At 36.6% G+C, this 20,283-nt stretch overlaps 1 protein-coding gene across 2 annotated transcripts; it reads right to left on the bottom strand.

Moving 5' to 3' along the window:
• Window positions 1-1,661: 1,661 nt before the first annotated feature.
• Window positions 1,662-19,785, bottom strand: LOC107581898 (55 kDa erythrocyte membrane protein-like). 2 transcript variants are annotated; one of them, XM_016267575.1, is made up of 13 exons: window positions 19,277-19,785; window positions 11,117-11,245; window positions 10,810-10,888; window positions 10,642-10,727; window positions 8,763-8,831; window positions 7,716-7,912; window positions 7,144-7,215; window positions 6,713-6,747; window positions 6,207-6,287; window positions 5,368-5,448; window positions 3,020-3,222; window positions 2,804-2,878; window positions 1,662-2,704 (listed from the first exon to the last, which is right to left on the bottom strand). In XM_016267575.1, the coding sequence occupies exons 1-13, from the start codon at window positions 19,397-19,399 to the stop codon at window positions 2,528-2,530; spliced, it is 1,407 nt and encodes a 468-aa protein (XP_016123061.1). In that variant the 5' UTR covers window positions 19,400-19,785; the 3' UTR covers window positions 1,662-2,527. The 2 variants fall into 2 exon arrangements, with proteins under 2 accessions (XP_016123061.1, XP_016123062.1); XM_016267576.1 differs by lacking the exon at window positions 7,144-7,215 and having other exon boundaries at window positions 1,663-2,704; window positions 6,713-6,819.
• Between the last annotated feature and the right edge of the window lie 498 nt (window positions 19,786-20,283).

The raw sequence follows: 20,283 nt of genomic DNA, 5'->3' as shown, positions 1-20,283 counted from the left end.
GCTGGGTTTGTCCCTATTTTACCCAGCACTGGGTTGTATTTAACCCAGCATTTTTTAGAGTGTAATAAAGCAGTGTTAAAACATTTTTCACCTTAGTTTATTTACTTTATGTAGATTTCTAAGAGGGATCCTGCAGGGCCCTCTGGTGGCAATAGTCATAAAATGTAACATGCAATTGTATGTTATTTTTTCTCCACCAGGGGTCAACGGAGACACTCAATGACTCAATGCATAATCTATTATGATGGTTAAATACTCTGTAAAATAATGTAAAAAACGATATGTTTATGAAAAATCCAAGAACGTAGAAGTAAGCAAATAAATAAATAAAATTGGGAGAGGATGAGGGTTTAAAATTAAGGGTATGCAAATTAAAAAAATATACTAATCTGCTGAAAATGGCTTGTCACATTCAATTACAATTTTTACAATTTATATTATATGAAATATGAGTTTGACAAATGCAGTGTATTTCTTTAAACTCCCTCCTAAAAAACAAAAAAAAGAGGTGGTTTCTAGTTAAACATTAAATATAATGAAATATTTGTAAAAAAGTCAAATACGTAGCTACTTTTGAATAAGCATCAATGGAGAAAGATAGCTGTGGCTCAAATTACACCGCAAAGGTAAGAAAAGGTACTTCTGAAGTGCTTCAGAAATAAACATAAAGATATGTTTATAGAGTAATATGCTAGTATGCGGATCTGAATTCAGCAAGTACACTACATTCTCCACTCTCTTAATTCTTCTATTATCTTAAACACAATCTTATACTGCCATCTAGTGGTCAGTAAACATACTCTAATTCAGTGGTTCCCAACCCTGGTCCTGGAGGCACCTCAACACTGCATGTTTTGCATGTCTCCTTAATCAGACACACCTGATTCAGATCATCAGCTCATTCGTAGAGACTCCAAGACCTGAAATTGGTGTGTCAGAGAAAGGAGACATGCAAAATGTGCAGTGTTGGGGTGCATCAAGGACCAGGGTTGGGAACCACTGCTCTAATTAATATTTCCCAAATTCCTTGCCCTATGGAAGAGTTTGTGTTGGTTCTCTTCTTCCCGAATTTTCATTTGAACTAAAGTGGAATGCAACGCCATTGTTATTAAACTTTTACTAAAAGACATATAATATTTTACAGAGATAATGAATTTAGCAGCATGCTAACACTTACATGGAAACATAAAATGCATGAATTTATGGTTATAACAATTGACAAATGGAAAAAAGAACTACAGTGACTACAAAACAAAAATGAAGAAATTTAAATTGGGCAGTGTAGTTACATTGCCCCAGTCCGTCTGAATGCAGGGTACAAAGGTCTGTTTTGTGCACATTTGTGTATGAATGTCATATTTAGCATAATGTTTGTTTACCATACTAGCTATGTATTTTAGTCAGACTAGATGAAAGATGAAGTTCACCATGATCTTGAACTGTTTAAAGGGCATTAAAGGTTATGTGTGAATCTGTCACTCACAATTTAGGACAGAAACATTATTAGTATAATACATCGGTGACCAGGCTACAATAGTCCAAATATAAGTACTTATTATAAGTGTACCGTAGTGATTCGGAATAAGACAAAAAACGCAGTTTGGAAGATTAATTCATGATGTACTCGCTCATTATATACATACAGAAAAAGTTACATAGTGCTGCTTTAAATAGAATAGACCTAGCACTGTGATTAAATATCAGTGTGCAAATTATCAGGAGAAATATATTGAGGCACACTGAAGGCCAGACTGAGCACGAGTGTGCATTTTGATGATTGGTTAAAAGGTTCAAATGAAAGAAGTAAACAAATGTGTATATATCATCTTTTTAACGTCGCACTAGCATCTGTAACATTATCCGCCCAATTGTTTGGTGTTTCAAGAACAACAGACCGTGTTTACACAAAAACCTTCACAAATCCAACATCCATGCAAGAGCTGAAACTGCTCATCACAGACGCCAGCGCTAAAACGTGAAAAAGATGCTGTAGCTAGTCGCAGTAACAGTTTTCCACACTTTAACACAAGAGAGTCGCAGTTGGAGTGTAGGGAGAGGTTTATTCAGTTCTTTTAAAAGTGCCTTACATTAGGACTTGAGGTAAATCCATATATAATTATGAAGAACATTTCAGGACTGCTTTCAAATATTGACTAATACAATTTCCCTGTGCTTTTAACGTGTTTTTTTTTTTAATGTAATAATCTTTAAAAAACACACACACACACACACTGAAACTTCAGGGAAGATCGAAAACCAACAGAACTTAATGAACTGAGTGGTATTTTGAATCACAGTAGAGGTCCTTTTTGCATCGCTAACAATGTCATCGCTTAATGCTATAGCGCTCTGTCATTTGAAAATCATTCGCATATTAAACAAAAAGAACAAACTTATTGCTTTTTTGCCAAACATTCTATAAAACACTTATTCATGTGCAAACTGTCTTGATAACGACTGTATTAGGCAGGGCACTGTGTGAGTGGGATTTTTTTGGAGGGGCGACTGGAGAACGGGGATTGGGGTTTTAGTACACCCAGGAGATCGGTACCCACTGCGGGGTTGAGGAGGCTCTCTCGATGGCCTCCTCCACACCCTTAACACTCTCATCTACATCGTTGTTGACGAGCATTTCGTCGAAGAAGTGGCGGTATGCACCGAGGATGCTGTCGGATTCTTTCTGGATGTTTTGCACCGCCTCGGACTGAAAAGTAAATTGTAAACATGAAAGGTTGTTGCGTTATAACCTTCAGGTCATAAGCATGAGTAGAAATGAACGAGTTTGAATAAATCAGTTTCTAACCTGATTGGCAGTGTTTGTAGGAGCAACGAACATCACGAGAGGAGCGAGCTCTGCCGTTCGGAGCACTTTCAGCGTCTGGAAAAAACAAAGCGTTCAGAAAGCCATTGATTGTCAAAGCAAGACTTAGTGACACTGGAAAGTTCATTGAATGTATCTCCACAATGCTAGGGATCAAATGCTATGTTAATGACGGTTGACTTGACTGTGTGTCATTACCTGCGGTTCCACATCCAGCACAGCGATTTTCCCTTGTTCGTGAATCTCGTGGACAGTTTCGATCTTAGTCCCGAACATGTGTCCCTGGTGACTGCCGTATTCAAGTAACTTATTCCCGATGATACATTTGGTCATTTCATCATTGGAAATAAAGTAATATTCTTTGCCATTCTCCTCGTCCTTCTTCTGGGGTCTAGTGGTGTCTACAAAGAAAAATTGTATATTTTTATGATTCATTATTTTGTCTTGCCTTTTAGTACATATTCTCAAAATAAGATTTTTGTAACACTTGTTTTCAGAGAATATGTCTTAAATTAAGCTCTAAAAATGATCTATAAATAATAAAAAAAAATAATGATCTCTAAAAGATTTATCTAATAGTCTTAATATATTATGCAGTTTTGTTTAACAAGTACCTGCAACTTGTTTTAAGGATGATAATATAATCTAAGTGGAAAAATGAAAAATAAAAATTGCAATACAAAAAGCTAGTTAATTTGTTTTTTAAAAGTTGAACTAAAAGAAGTCAGTCTAGAACATGTTTACACAGAAAAACAATGGAAAATCAATGGAGTGGAAGGGAAATAAACAAACTGTAACCCCCTTTAAAGCCCCCAATATCCTCACATTGATTTTTTTCTAAGGTTTTCTACTGTAGCTACTTGTTTGCGAACACCGTCTGCACTGCTGGATGTGGCGTTTAGATGAGTACGTTAACTAGTGGTAGCTCAGAGATGTTTCCAAAAGCTGGCAAGCTATAACAAACTCTAAACAAACTTTATGAGATGACGTCACATTTGATCGTTTTTGTAAAAGTACATCTGGGCCTTTATAGTGCACAAACGGCAATTTGCAATGGACTAAAAATGATGCAGCATGTCAACTTGACAAGTTATGAATAATGGCAGAATTTTAATATTTGGGTAAACTATGTACACATAGATTTAAGACAGCATACAATTCAGTTTGGCTGTCACACTCTCAAAAACAGGTGGAAGAGTTCATGGTTAAAGTCCCCATGAAATCAAAATTAAAGTTTTTTGGGTGTATCAATATAAGGTTATCTATAAGGCAGTGTCCTCCAAAACAGTGACAAAATTCGCATTTAGAAGATATAAGCATTCAACGCTTGCAGTTCGTCACTTCCGCCAAAACGGCTCAACAATTTTTTTGACGTCACATCGTACTTCAGCTTCTCATCAAACTTTCTGTCCAATCAAATGCTCTCTAGAATCCGAAGTGCCCGCCCCCTACACTATAAAATAGACGCTGAAGCCGCGGCTGAAATCGGTCACTTGTCCACAGAATTAGTATTTTTTGTACAGTGAATGGCACGTAGTGCACTATATAGGGGACAGGGAACGATTCAAACAGTGTAAATATGTGGAAACAAAGAAGTCTGGTTTGGCGCTGTGTCCCGCTAACCACCGCACCGCACACACACTCTGCTCCGGTCCAGAGACACGATTGCACGGAGCGGATCACATGCGCGAGTCGACGCAGACCACAAAATTCTACACAGAATGCTATATTTTATAGCAATATGGATGAGATTGTGGCTGGCATACCCTGTCAAATGCGGCTTTACGGAGCTCACCGGCTCTTGCCCAAGCTGTGATATAAACGAACGCTATTGGCTATTTTAAAAAGGGGCGGGGCTGCTTGATATGTCCCGCCCTGTCTTCCTGTTTCAGTTAAAATGACGTCAACACAGAGTAACGCTGCATGTTTCTAAGCATTTCAGGGGACCTTTAAGAAATGAATAAGAGAAGGCATGCAGCTGGACGGTACATACGTGGTGCTGGGTAAGCAAACTTCTCAGGATATTTACTCAGCAGTGAATTTTTAATATGGCTCCTTCCAACTCCAGGTGCACCTTTAAATAAATAACACATTTTAGCCTGTACACTTCTAATTAACTGTGCATTTTCAATTATTAAGATCATCGTTGTGGATCTGTGGATCTACATTTTATCAAGGGACTCTTTTTCATATTTCCATTGTGTGCAGAAGCGGAAGTTGTCATAGTTGGGTAAACGCCTGACACAAATGACAACAAATATATATTTTTGCATTCCCATTTGCTCCAATGGAGCCTTTTCACAAATTGTGATGGCACATTTTAATGGTCATCAGCATTGTAAATCCTGCCAAGTACATATATATATGCTGTTATTAATCTATTGCTTTTATCTATTTTTTTCCCCTCTCTTTGAAAGCCATGACCGCCCTGTCTTCCTGTTTCAGTTAAAATGACGTCAACACAGAGTAACGCTGCATGTTTCTAAGCATTTCAGGGGACCTTTAAGAAATGAATAAGAGAAGGCATGCAGCTGGACGGTACATACGTGGTGCTGGGTAAGCAAACTTCTCAGGATATTTACTCAGCAGTGAATTTTTAATATGGCTCCTTCCAACTCCAGGTGCACCTTTAAATAAATAACACATTTTAGCCTGTACACTTCCAATTAACTGTGCATTTTCAATTATTAAGATCATCGTTGTGGATCTGTGTGATCTACATTTTATCAAGGGACTCTTTTTCATATTTCCATTGTGTGCCGAAGCGGAAGTTGTCATAGTTGGGTAAACGTCTGACACAAATGACAACAAATATATATTTTTGCATTCCCATTTGCTCCAATGGAGCCTTTTCACAAATTGTGATGGCACATTTTAATGGTCATCAGCATTGTAAATCCTGCCAAGTTCATATATATATGCTGTTATTAATCTATTGCTTTTATCTATTTTTTTCCCCTCTCTTTGAAAGCCATGAAAACACACATCATGAAGCAATATATATGATGTAGTCTCATGTTCACTGCTTTAGAAGTTTACCCAACTATGATGACTTCTGCTGCTGAGAAACTAGGACATGTGAAAAAGGTCCATAGTAAAAAAAAACAATCCACGATAGTACTTCTATGCCTTTTTAAAAGAAAAACAAATATAGACAGTTGGATTGTGGTTGTCAGAAGAGAGAATTATATGGTCACACCCTCAATTTATTTATTTTTAAATTACAATGTAAAAAACTTTGGCTAGATTTACAATGTTAGTAACTGTGGAAAGACATGATCACAGTCTGTGCTGTCCATAATGATCTGTGCTCTAATAAATCTTCCATTCCCAAAGATTCCCTGCTGGTCTGAGCTATGTCTAAGATAGCTATGGCGATGCTTACCAATGAGAACCAGAGTTTTTCTGTTGAATGCAGGTAGTCTCACTACCTCCTCATAGGATATTACATCAAGCTGGTCAAAGACTAAGGAAGAAACACAAATTCTTTAGTTAATGCATGACAAGGGCACCTGTCTAAGGCCTGCTTCTACAACAGCAGACACATGTTGCACTTTAACACAGACACCGTTTGTGCTTCATACTGGGTTACTACATTGAGTGTTTTGTTTTTTAATTACAGCCATAAACTGGTTATTGGGAGGTGACATTTGAGAATTATTACAACTCATCATTGTGAAATCTAATCTTCACTGGTAGAAGTGTCACCTTTACATCCAAAAAGTAATTAATCTACATGGAACTGAACACAAACCAAAAGTATATGTATGTATGTAAGCCCATTTTTCAAAAGATTGTTATTAGAGGATTTTCTCAAAATAAATATGCACTGCATGTGATATGAAATCACATGCAGGCCTTAGAAATGCTACAGAGGTGAGCTTCACTTACTTGAGCTGTGTTTGGCAAGGTATTTGTCTTTGCATTTCTTCTTCTTGCCAAAAGGACTGCAGGACTGACTGGCTTCCCGTGTTGCTTTGCTTTTGCTTGCTACTCGCCTGAAAAGAAGAAGAAGAAATGTTTAACTTGTGGAAGACAGGGAGATCGTACATGTACATTACTAATCTCTCCATAACTTCAAAGAAAGTCAATCTGTCACCAAATATACAAAAAAAGGACCCACTTTATATTAAGTGGCCTTAACTACTATGTACTTACATTTAAATTAATAATTTGGTACAATGCACTTATTGTGTACATACATGTTTTTACATTGTAAGTATGTTTAAAAAATACCTGCATGTAATTACATCTGTAATTAATTTCTGTAATATATAACTATAATTACACAGTTGACCCATCCCTTACACCTGTCTTTGCATTTCTTCTTCTTGCCAAAAGGACTGCAGGACTGACTGGCTTCCCGTGTTGCTTTGCTTTTGCTTGCTACTCGCCTGAAAAGAAGAAGAAGAAATGTTTAACTTGTGGAAGACAGGGAGATCGTACATGTACATTACTAATCTCTCCATAACTTCAAAGAAAGTCAATCTGTCACCAAATATACAAAAAAAGGACCCACTTTATATTAAGTGGCCTTAACTACTATGTACTTACATTTAAATTAATAATTTGGTACAATGCACTTATTGTGTACATACATGTTTTTACATTGTAATTATGTTTAAAAAATACCTGCATGTAATTACATCTGTAATTCATTTCTGTAATATATAACTATAATTACACAGTTGACCCATCCCTTACACCTACCCATACCAACAAACCTGTCCCTAACCTTACCCATATCCCACCTCAATAGCAGCAAAAGTGTTTTGCAATACAGTATGAACACAATAAGTACATTGTACTTAATTGTTGATGTAAGTACATAGTAGTTAAGGCCACTTAATATAAAGTGGGGCCCCAAAAAAAAAGAATGCATCTCAGAACGTACCATTCCTGAAGCTCTGGGGAAGGGAGGAGTCCTGCGAAGTCTGTGGAGGAGTTGTCCACCTTCCCTTGCCACCAGTTTGGATCCGTCTTATTGATAATTTGAATAATGTCACCCGTTTGGAATTTCAGGCCAGCTTCTTTGCATGGGATAAGTTCATCTTTGGCAGGGTCATAGTCGAATTGTGCTCTCATATACGTCTGCAAAAACATTATTTGAAAAACATTACTCCCTCATAAAACCATTGTATGCACTTCATAATGCACTGTGGCTCAGTGGTAGAGCATTGTGTTAGCAGCGCAAAAGGTTGTGGGTTCAGTTCTCAAGGAACACACATACTGGTAAAAAAAAATGTATAGCCTGAATGCACTGTAAGCATTCAGTGCATTAAATATTTAATATATATTATCTTTCTTACTTACTGTAGAAGCTGTAACTAGCATCTTCAAAAAAAAAATCCCTTCATGTGATAAATTCATTTTTGCTTAAACTACTCTTTAGATAGATAGATAGATAGATAGATAGATAGATAGATAGATTGATTGATTAGTGACAATATCTACAGCTAGAACTAGTTACAGGCTAAAAATGGTAAGAAAAGCTCTAGATGGACCTACATGTTCAAACTTTACAGCAGCACAATGGTTACTTGTACATGGTGAATGAGGACTGCCACTGCTCTACACAACATCAATACGTTTTAATCAACTGTAGTTCAGTTTGATGCTGTGTGACCAGCAGATGGAAGAAGAAAGTTTGTAGTTACTTCATCTAATGAGAAGAGTAAGTGTAGTTATCTGCTATTGATGCTTTAAATAGTCACCTGTGTCTTTCAATCAGTTTCCCATTCCCATGATAAACACCAAACCTTAATTTAACCAAGAATACAGGATAGACAGACAAAGAAAGAAGTGATAACATTTAAGTGTGTATTTACTGATCAAAGGAAAAAGCGGGTTGAGTAGGCTGGGATCAATAATTATAAAAGCAAGAAACTGGTAAGATGTGACACTGGTTTCGCTATTTGTTTATTTTACATTTTTTACTCACCTCACATGCCATGGGGCGACTTTGCTGATTGGGGATGATTTTCAATGTGACAACACCATTTGTGTCTTTCTGTAATGTTGAACAGCATCCAACAACATTCAATCAAAGGCAAGACAACCACAGAAACATCTTGGAGTGCCAGTGCTCAGGGAGCTGCTTTGAAACTATAGCTAATCAAACCTCAAGCTACCCAGAATTTAAAGTTCAGCTTTGAATAAAGTAGTTACACAACAGAAACTTGAACTGAAGCTTCATCTTCATGCCAAATTCGAATTAGCATAACACAGATACAGTATATGCCATTCTCAATAATCTAAGGCAGTCATGAAAATCCTCCGTCATTATCATTATGTATACTTCATTCATGCTTCGTATTAACAAAACAAAATGTTAAATTTAATTTCTTAATTTTTCTTTAGATTTTAGGATGAAATATGACCCAGGCAATTCTCTGTAGTTTTCCTGAGATTCTACCATTTCGTTGTATACTATCACGTATGATACAACACAATGTGACATTAAAACAGTGCATGTAGAATTTTGTCATGCTGTCAAGTGTAAAGACACGTATATTTAAATACATGACACACACACGTTTAAATAGAAATGACATTAAGATTTATTTTAGCCAATTAAAGGGATAGTTCACCCAAAAATGAAAATTAGATGTTTATCTGCTTACCCCCAGGGCATCCAGGATGTAAGTGACTTTGTTTCTTCAGTAGAACACAAACGAAGATTTTTAACTCAAACCGTTGCAGTCTATCAGTCTTATAATGGCAGTCAATGGGTTCCACGGCTTTGAGAGTAAAAAAAACATACTCAGACAAAACCAAATTAAACCCTGCGGCTCGTGACGATACATTGAGGTCTTAACACATGAAACGATCGGTCTGTGCAAGAAACTGAGCAGTATTTATATCATTTTTTACCTCTGATCCACCACAATGTCCAACTGTCCTGAGCGTGTTCACAACATCCGGCGCATGACGTCAAATAAATACGGATAGGCAAAAAATTCCACGTTGTCTGATGATACATCAAAATCGTCTTCCATTGTGATGACCTCTACTTCTAAATATCTTTAGATCATCGCAGTGCCAGTGAACACTTCCGCAATCTCTCTGCACTGTGTAAATAATGAGAGACGTATACGCGCGACAGATCGCTTCCGCACATGCGTCTACTATCATAGATATGTATAGATGCCCTATTTGACTGCTCCAGATACATTGACGCATCCGCCATTTTGGAACGTATCGCGGCCCATAGAAACAGTCACTAATGAGGCATCTACTTATATATATATATCTATGTCTACTATGCCAGAGCACGTACACGCGTCACGCGCCGGATGTTGTGAACACGCTCAGACATTGCGGTGGATCAGAGGTAAACAATTATATAAATACTGTTCAGTTTCTTGCACAGACTGATCGTTTCGTGTCTTAAGACCTCAATGTATTGTCACGAGCCGCAGGGTTTAATTTGGTTTTGTCTGTGTATGTTTTGTTTACTCTCAAAGTCGTGGAGCCCATTGACTGCCATCATAAGACTGATAAGACTGCAACGGTTTGAGTTAAAAATCATTTTTGGGTGAACTATCCCTTTAATGAATGCTTTTCAATGTGTGAATGCTGCCAAGAAAGCAGTCTTACACTAAACTAATTGCATTTAAGATAAGATTTATACATTTTCATTTATTTTTTAAATAACATGCCATTAATTGTCCAAAAATATAAAATTCAGTTCGCATTTAAGTATATTCTTTTAAAGTATATTTTATTAATAATAAAAGCTCTTTTTAAAAGTATGCTAAAATGTACTATTCTCATAAGACACTGCAAAGTGTGTGTCCACAAATGAGAACACAACCCACCAGAATCTTCTGTAGCTGGTCTACACTTTGATTAGCAACACTTTTCCCATTAATCTCTGCGATTTCATCACCTTCATGTAAAGAACCTGTTAAAAAATAAATAAAAGGTTTGTCATTAGCAATTATTCATTGAGCTGTATGGAAACTGATTATTATTCGCAAACCAACCTTGTCTGTGTATCATCCCTCCATGCAATATTCTCGCTACTGTACACCTCTGTCTTTCATTCAGCTTAAGAGTTACACCCTGAACACACAAAACACAAATTTAGACTAGACGTCTTCTTAATACTCATTTGAATGACACAAGTAAATTAGACATCGTTTAAAATGTTTGGATGAATCTTTACTTTCAAATAATTGAATGACTCCAATGAGTTTAATTCTATTGTTCTTTGTATGTTAAAAAAACTCATTTGAATTTGTCATTTTGAAACATTAAATGAAATGCATAAATTACATAAAACGTTTATACCAGTGGCTCAGAGGGGTTCTTCTCAAAGGCCACTTCTCGCATCCTGCCCGTGTCTTTGCCGTTCATATGGCCAGCGCTGCCGTTGGAGAAGACTTCCTGTCCTTTGCAGTCGTAAGTCTGCATAGCAGCCTGGGAATGCAAACATGGAGCACGTTAAGATCTGTATTACAGGAATCCCAATAATTAGTTTTGTATTAGCTGAATTCATATATCTTAGACAAGATATTAGGGAGGAATCATACATGATTTTGTAAACGTGTTATTTTTTGGTTTGTAGGTATAAAATAAAACGGTATGATAAAGGATTAGAATTAAAGAGTCAGTGTGGACATCTGTCCTGGGTTAACGATTAAACGGTTACATCTTAACACTTCATTAAATCCTGCAATGCTGGGAACTGGTTGGCATGGTTATGTTGTCTGATGAGGGGGCTTGATTTCAACTGACATGACTAAACAAACGTCCTCAGAAAGTAGTAATGGTACCTTTTATTTAATAATATGTTAAATTGAGTGGTCCAATGCATAAGTTCTTATGGAGAAAGAGTGTTACAGAAATGGTTTGATTGATACTACCAGTATTGTTTTTTTTTATTTATCCAACTTTTTATTAGTGATTTAAAATCGAATTTCAGTCTGAAATGTATAAAGCGGCTTAATTATTAGTATTTGTTCAATTTTTGTTCATACGTATATGGTCAGATTTAGCACCAACACAAACTTTCTTTTGTCATTTACTAGGCCTAGAAAGCGCAGTGAAAAATCTACAATGAATAGGGTGAATAGTTTTTTGCAGCTGACATTATTACAAACTATTAAACTACTACACTTCTAAATACAATAAGGGATGTAGGACAGCACTTTTAGCTCATCTTGTAGTTATTTTATTTATTTTTTAAGAGTCCACAGAGTGTGAGAACATATGAAGAGTTCATTTGCAAAAACCGATAAACGCCGCTTTTTAAAAAAATGAGCTGATTATCGTGCATTATTCTCCACATATAGCGCGATCTGAACCCTAAACACGTTTTGTCAAAAAAGCTGGTTTTGTCCACTTTCAAGGCATCGCGAGTTCACGTTTTACTGCAGAAGCCGACAAGCGCCCTTGATGTTTTTGAACAGAAGCCGATAAGTCCATTTTAGCGAATCAGCACGCTGTATTCAGGTCAGGTGACAAGGCTACTTTCACTTTGAAAAGACGCTATAGCTGAGAGGAGTTTCGTCAAAGTTGACTAAAAGTGATCCAGAATGGATCATTTCGACGAACTTGATGAACCCGTGATATCTTCTTCAGGGTGAAAAAGGAGAATAAAAGCTGAAACGTTTTCACTGAACCAATGGTGAGGGAAAAGCTCCGTGTATTGTGTGTAATCACATCCATACAGTTTATGATCACAACAACAACAACGTTTGTCAGGTATAGCGCGATCTGAACCCTAAACACGTTTTGTCAAAAAAGCTGGTTTTGTCCACTTTCAAGGCATCGCGAGTTCACGTTTTACTGCAGAAGCCGACAAGCGCCCTTGATGTTTTTGAACAGAAGCCGATAAGTCCATTTTAGCGAATCAGCACGCTGTATTCAGGTCAGGTGACAAGGCTACTTTCACTTTGAAAAGACGCTATAGCTGAGAGGAGTTTCGTCAAAGTTGACTAAAAGTGATCCAGAATGGATCATTTCGACGAACTTGATGAACCTGTGATATCTTCTTCAGGGTGAAAAAGGAGAATAAAAGCTGAAACGTTTTCACTGAATCAATGGTGAGGGAAAAGCTCCGTGTATTGTGTGTAATCACATCCATACAGTTTATGATCACAACAACAACAACGTTTGTCAGGCATCTACATTATCATCTGAGGAGATTACAAAGATTAAACAAGTGTTTGTTTTTTTTACTCTAAAACATGAAATGTGCAGTTATCTGCTTTTGTCAAAAAACGACTGTTGGCGTTATCTGCTTTTGCTATAAAACAAACTTTTAATATGTAAAAAAAAACATACTTTCAATGAACTTTAATTTTGTAAATTACCTGTATTTGTTTAAGTTATTATTACTTAATCAAAACAACCCAACTGCAGTTTGATTGATATTACTTGGAATGCGCAATAAAAAAAAACATGATTTCTGAAAAATAAATGAATACATTTTATCGGTTATTTATCGGTTTTTGCAAATGAACTCTTCATATCTTGTTGGTTGTTACTTTCATGCTATAATTATAGGGTTACCAGGCCAGGGTAAATCTGGTAACTGCAAGCATTATTTATGAGCAAAATATGACAGAGATGCTCGGGTTGTCAATCATCTGCTTTTACAGATACAGCAGTGGGCCTAGAGAGCAGCAGTTAGGGCTGTCGCGATAAACGCAATATCGCAACACCATACATGAAGGTGAGTGAATGTTGATGGGGGTGAGCTGTCCTTTCAAGTTGTCCTCTAAATAAGGAAAAGCACAATAAAAATGCTTAAATGGAATTAGCGAAAGATCTTTTCCTCACTGAGTGACATTACTGAGCAATAAAAAATACAATAAAACAAAATTAGAAGAAAAAAAAATGCAGTCCCACTCCAATGTATATGTTTTACTGCACAATGAATGAATTTGGTAAACTAGCCAGAAAAAGTTTATAATAATTTGAAAACAGTGCTTTTGGATGCAAAGCTTACTATCACTATTATTCGAGCCACTGGCACACTTTACCCCATAGCTATTCCTCATTTAATAATTTTTAGCAAAAATAACAGCATGGTTTTATACTTTGGCAGTTCAACAACATGTATTATAACCGGCCCTTTCCGTTGGACCATGGATCTTAAGTTAAGTTAAGAGGCTTTATTCATATATGAATCGCGATTCTGTCTTCTAACGATTCTAATGGATTCACAAGTTTCAAAATCAGTGTTCAAAAGCAGCAGTTCTTAATACTGTTCCTCGCATCCCCCTGCTCTGCACACACTCTGCATCTCTCTTTCATTCAGCTTAGCTACGACAATGAATTGTTCCAATTATACTCTTATTTTCACATAGCTATGAGCATTAAACATGGACGTGCATGTGGTTGCTGTACTGTATTAAAGCTTTAATCAGGATAAAAGCATATATTAAAAGCTAACATAAGCACAACAGCGTATCTAAAAGTATGAGACAACAACAAACAAAAAACATAGGCCTACCATTAAAAGCCGTGTTTGCACAGGTTCTGCACGATCATCTTCAATAATATCCTCTGCTTCTCAATCGGGCTCAAAATGATAAGCGATATTAACGACGCCTTTGTTTACAATACAACCAGAGCACATGCCGCTGAGGAGAGGAGCGGGACGGTTAGACGCGCACTAGAGGCGGTTTAGCCAATCACAACACACTGGGCTAGCTAACCAATCAGAGCCCATTGCCTATTTCTGAGGGTGGGGCTTCATAAAAACAGGAAAAGATCAGCGCGTTTCTCAGAGAAGGGACAGAGCGGTGTGGAATGAATAAAGGTAAATTATGTGAAAAATAAAGCGTTTTTTTTTTTTTTAAACGAAGCATTAACACATGTTAGACTGCACCCCATAAACACAATCAAGCCTAGAGAAAACCCAGTGAACCACCCCTTTAAAAAAAACAAAACAAAAAAAAACAAGTTTGGTCACCTTCAATGTTCATGACATGGTTACAGCCTTGTAATACTGAAAATTGTGGCATTTGGTTTCTTTTATCATATTACCGCTGTCACAGTTTTAAATATGCCATAGGCCACAACAGTGAACATTACAGTGATTTTACCACCGTTATTTATTTTTAGCTGTTATACTATATAGCAAATCTTGACTGTGTGATCGTTTATAACATCACACAAATGTAAACTGTATTAAATATAATATATTATATCCAACAATTCAATAATTAACAACATACAGAACTACCAAATGTTGCTATAAGTTTGATTGCAACATATAATAATTGCTGTTAATAGTGTTCATCGTCTGTTTGATTACGTCTTTAACTGATTTTTCCGTACATTTCTCCCATATGCACATTAACTGACATAGTCACCACTGAGAAGCTACTACTAAATATATTGTAGAAACTTAATTTTCTGTAAAGCTGCTTTGCAACGATTTGTATCGTGAAAAGCGCTATACAAATAAACTTTAATTGATATATATCTCAGCTGCCTGATTTTTTATTTAGTCATTTTTCATGTAGCTATATTATCACCCAGCTCTCTATAAAGTTGAATAAATAATTATGTCCAACTTTATTCACATACATATACTCGCATATTCACATACATATACTATAATATATACACTATATACCGCTTGATTGCTTGCAGCGTTGCAAAATGCATATGGTGCAATAAACTTTATTATCTCCCATGTACTTACATTTAAATTAATCATTTGATACAATGCACTTATTGTGTACATTCATGTCTTACATTGTACTTATATTAAAAAAAAACATGCATCTGTAATTACATTTATAATTACACTGTTGACCCATTCCTTACACCTTAACCAACCCTTAAACCTACCCATACCACCAAACCAGTCCCTAACCTTACCCGTATCCCACCTCAGTAGCAGCAAAAGTGTTTTGCAATACAATATGAACACAATAAGTACTTATTTTGAAGTGCACAGTAGTTAAGGCCACCGAATATAAAGTGGGACCAATAATATAACCAACAACATTATGATATTCTTTAAAACTTTATTTGCTTGCATGATTTTTGTGATGGTACATTTACATGTGCTACAGTCAATGTGCTTACAATCAGCCATGTGTGTGAACAGGGAACTACATGTCTTGTCCTTTTATCTAAAGCAAACACAATGCAGGGACACTGTGTTATACGCAAGCAGCTCCAAACTGTTCTCCAGACTCTCCCCCTTTATCTGCAGAGAAAATGATGGCTTCTTTTTATAGAAAGCTTGTGCTTTTCAGTCTGACTAGTGAAGCACTCCTGTCAGCAATCTTGAAAACCTTAGTATTCTGCAGGTAGTAGGTCTAGTATTCGAATGAGATGATGGATTAAGTGATTGTCTTCATGATTCTCATTGCTAGTTACAGGCTCAAATCTGAAAATCCCTAGATGTGACCTCAGTGTAATAGGCTTTCCAGTTGACAATACATTAGAGGTCGACCGATAGTGGATTTTGCTGATAACGATAGCTAGGTTGGACCACACTGGCCGATACCGATTAATTAACCGATAGTTTTTAAAATGGATACTGAACAAAAACTAAAATAATGCTTTATTAAAAAAACAGTACTGAACCATACTAGCAGTAGTAGTAGTAGTAATAATAATAATAAAAATGTTTAAATTAACACACTCTAACAAGGAACAATACTTTCATTACACAGCTTTCATTAATCTTAATGTTACAAATGGGCTCTTATTTTAAAGTGTTACCATTTCATGCTTAAAGATGCACATCTTTAAATATATACACAAAGGCTATAGCATTAAAATGATATACATATGGATATTGTATGTATACTTTCACACTTTAACTTCTTCTATTCTTGAACACTTGATGATTATCTTATCAAAATAAAAGCGCAGCGCTGAGTCTAGGAGAACTCGCCAGTATCACACACACTCCGGACGCGTCGCGTTCAATTCGAGCAGCGGTCTAAAACAGTTTATTTAATCACCAAACGGACACAAGTTTACTTCAAGAATGAACGAACAATGAGGCATGGATGAGTTTGAAGTTTGGTGTTTAAAAAACGGAGCAAACGGAAAGAGAAAGCGCGATCTATATTATAGCTCTATAAATGAAGCATTAACAACAATTCGGGACCAATATAATGTAATTTAAAGGAAAACGATGTGAATGGCGCTCTGTTGCGCGGCAGGATTTTCTGTCGGCTGCATTTAAATCCGCGTCTGAAGTTTCCCGCTCTGTTCAGTGTGCATTATCATGTGTCTAAACAAATAGCACGTGCTGTCAGTGATTTCAACCACTAGAGGCCGCTCTCGCACTGTGTAGTGACAGCAGACCCTTGTCAGCCGTTCCAGCAACGGATGCAACCCGGAAAACTATCGGCATGGATTTTTGCCGATAACCGATAGTTCCAGCAAAAAACTATCGGTGCCGATTAATCGGCAAAACCGATACATCGGTCGACCTCTAATATTGACCATAAAGTTATCGGCCAATATTAACACTGGACTGAACTGACTAATAATGGAAGCAGATAAAATCAAGACATTGGAGCTTACACATTGGAACATTAGATTTTAGAATTGATTTATAATATCAACCATCACGTTGGTATTGCATAAAAATATTTATTGGCTATGGTTTCATCAGTATATCTATTTAAAAAAAAAAAAAAAGTATATATGCCTATATATGTTTAGATTTTAAGAGAATTAAAGGAATATGTGCAACATTTTTCAGCTAGAGAGGTCCAGAGACAGTCTTAAACGTCAGAATAATAATAATAATAATAATAATAAGGATTTGTTCACGCTTTTCAATGGTCTCCCTCAAACCATTAGACATCACAATTGACCAAGAAGATTAACTAGAAATGTGACTTCTTATGGCAAACCAGAGTTAACATGTCTATTGTGCCTCCTGCCACTAATCCTATCTTTGCTACAGAATACTATCGCCTCCTCATCAATGTGTTTATCTCAGGAAGCAATCATTAACCTTGTTACTTCACAACTGGAAATGTCTTTACCATGTTTGAACATAATGTCCCGTGTACTGCTGGTAACACAAGGAAAAGGAGTTAACGACATTAACCCATAAAAGCGAATAGAGCAGAGATATTGATAACGATGAGTCAACATGTGAATCTGAAACATTGACTAATTCAATTATCATTATAGTTATACAGGCTTCTAGGCGAACATGATGTGATTCTTATCTCTAACAGCTTATAAGAATGTTAGTTGAGATCTCGTCAATGTCTCAATCGTTTTTCCAAGGAAGGAAAATAATTAAATTGAGAAGTTTCTGGTATTTTGTTTTATTTGCTTAAATTAGTATGTGTGGGATGACAAGCTATTTTAGTATGACATCAGCAAAAAGTAGAATCGGCTTCTATTAAATTATCTTAGAGTAAAATAATATTTTCCAGGCACAGACTGAAAAAAAAATCCCCACCACATTAAATTAAATACTAATAAATATAAATTATATATTTTTTGTTTCAGCGAGAAACCACGCGCACACAGCCGTCATGTAAACGATTCATTTCTCGTCAGTGATTCAGAGTCGGTTCACTAAGCGATTCTCCAGAGGATTTGACTGATAGGACGAAAGTTGCTTTAACAGCAACACACAAAAAGTGACACACATACAACTAACTGGAAATATAGTTATGACTTGATTGTGTATATATTTAGCTATATCTTGTTTAAAAACATTTATGACACAATTGTATTGAAGATTTCCCTCACATGGACTACAAGGACAGTGGAATCACAACAAAACACTAACAAAAGTTAATTGAGGAAAACGGGGTAATAAATAGCAAACGTGCTACAGTTTCATAGTTTTGGTAACACTTTATTTTAAGGTGTCCTTACATGTAATTACTCGTATAATAATAACAACTAATTATGCATAATTACAAGCAAGTAACTCTAATCCTAACCCTAACCATAGAGTAGTACATGTAGTTAATTAATATTACTCAGTACCTAAATGTATAATTACACTGCAACAAGGACACCTTAAAATAAAGTGTAACCATAGTTTTTTTTTTTTAGAATAGATCTCATAAAAGGCACCATTTGATAAAAGAATCACTGAATCATTATCCTGTTCGAAAGAACCGTTTTCCCCACTACCATGACGTCACGACGATTCGTCGTGCCAAAATAATATTCGATAATCTATTCGACGCCTTTATATGCGAGTGAAATTAATTCTAGTTACGTTGCAAACTATTTGACCTAAAACCGTCAAAATATCTAATGGTATGCCGAGGAAAGTTGTTCTGGGCGGCAGTGTGATGCTGATCTCAAACCGGGCTGCACCAGTCTGGACCAGAACATCTTTATCGTCCATGAGAAGCTCTATCGGTGACCCTGATCAAAAACTATCGACACACACTGTCAACATCCGACTGTCAAATGTAAATGCTGAAATAAGGAAACGTGAGTAATCGTGAGATCAGTGGGTTCAGCGAATCCTCTTACCTTGTCTGACTTGGGTTTATTCTGCAGCAGCTGTTCCAGATAGAGATCTGAGAGAGCCGTTCGCGCGCTGTTCACACGCTCCAGAATGACAGCAGGTTCGTTTTTATTAGAATTTAATGTCATGTTTCACAGTTAGAGAGGGAGGGGGTAGAAAAAAGAACAAAAAATGAGTTAGGTCTGCTCAAGGTCCGATAGGGGTTGGCCCGAAGAGCGACACGACGTGATAAGAAAGCTCGAGATAGTTGAAGATAAAGGTTGAGGGATTCGGGCTCGAAGTCCAGAGTTTGCGCAAGAGACAAGACACAGCTGTCAAAGCTCATAAACATGAGTGTGAGGAGGGGGCTGGCACACTGCAGCTTCCCTTTAGAGTGCGCACTTACGTAGTTAGTATCTCTGACAAAACGTAAAGCGGACCCGCTAGCGATTTCTACTATGGCGAAGACTCAGCTCATGAATATTAATGAAGTAGCAGTAGTCCAAATTGATTGGCTGAAAGTCAGACGATAGTAGGCGGGCGCTAGTCATCTATATTTACGTTTAGTCATTTAGCGGACGCTTTTATCCAAAGCGACTTACAAATGTACGGTGGCAGAGAAGTGCTAAACAAATCACAATTCTGAAAACAAAATAACAAATTACAAACGCAAATGCAAGTCTAAAAAACAAAGTAATAATTCAGAAAACAAAATAACCAAGTCAGAAAACACGATGACAAATCCGAAAACAAATTAACAACTCAGACAAACCGGAAGAGGTAGGTATAGTTTGAGACAGCGTCATTGGTTTGGGATTACTCACCGCTGACTGGACGAGACATCTGTCAATCAACGTATACAGAGAAGAACCAGCCGAAGAACAGCAGAGTCGTGGTAGAAAGTTCGGAGATGGTATTAAAGTAGCTCAGTTTAAATGTATTGTATGAATTGCCCTTACTATGGAATAAAAGATACGGAGTGTATATTTACATTTAGTTAAAAGTGGCTGTAAAACGTCAGCTCCAGTGGCGC

Source organism: Sinocyclocheilus grahami, unplaced genomic scaffold (genome assembly GCF_001515645.1).
Source record: "Sinocyclocheilus grahami isolate Dianchi unplaced genomic scaffold, SAMN03320097.WGS_v1.1 scaffold39.1, whole genome shotgun sequence".
Lineage (NCBI taxonomy): Eukaryota > Metazoa > Chordata > Actinopteri > Cypriniformes > Cyprinidae > Sinocyclocheilus > Sinocyclocheilus grahami.
Note: the sequence above shows the minus strand (reverse complement) of the source record. Positions and strands in the feature narration are given on the sequence as shown.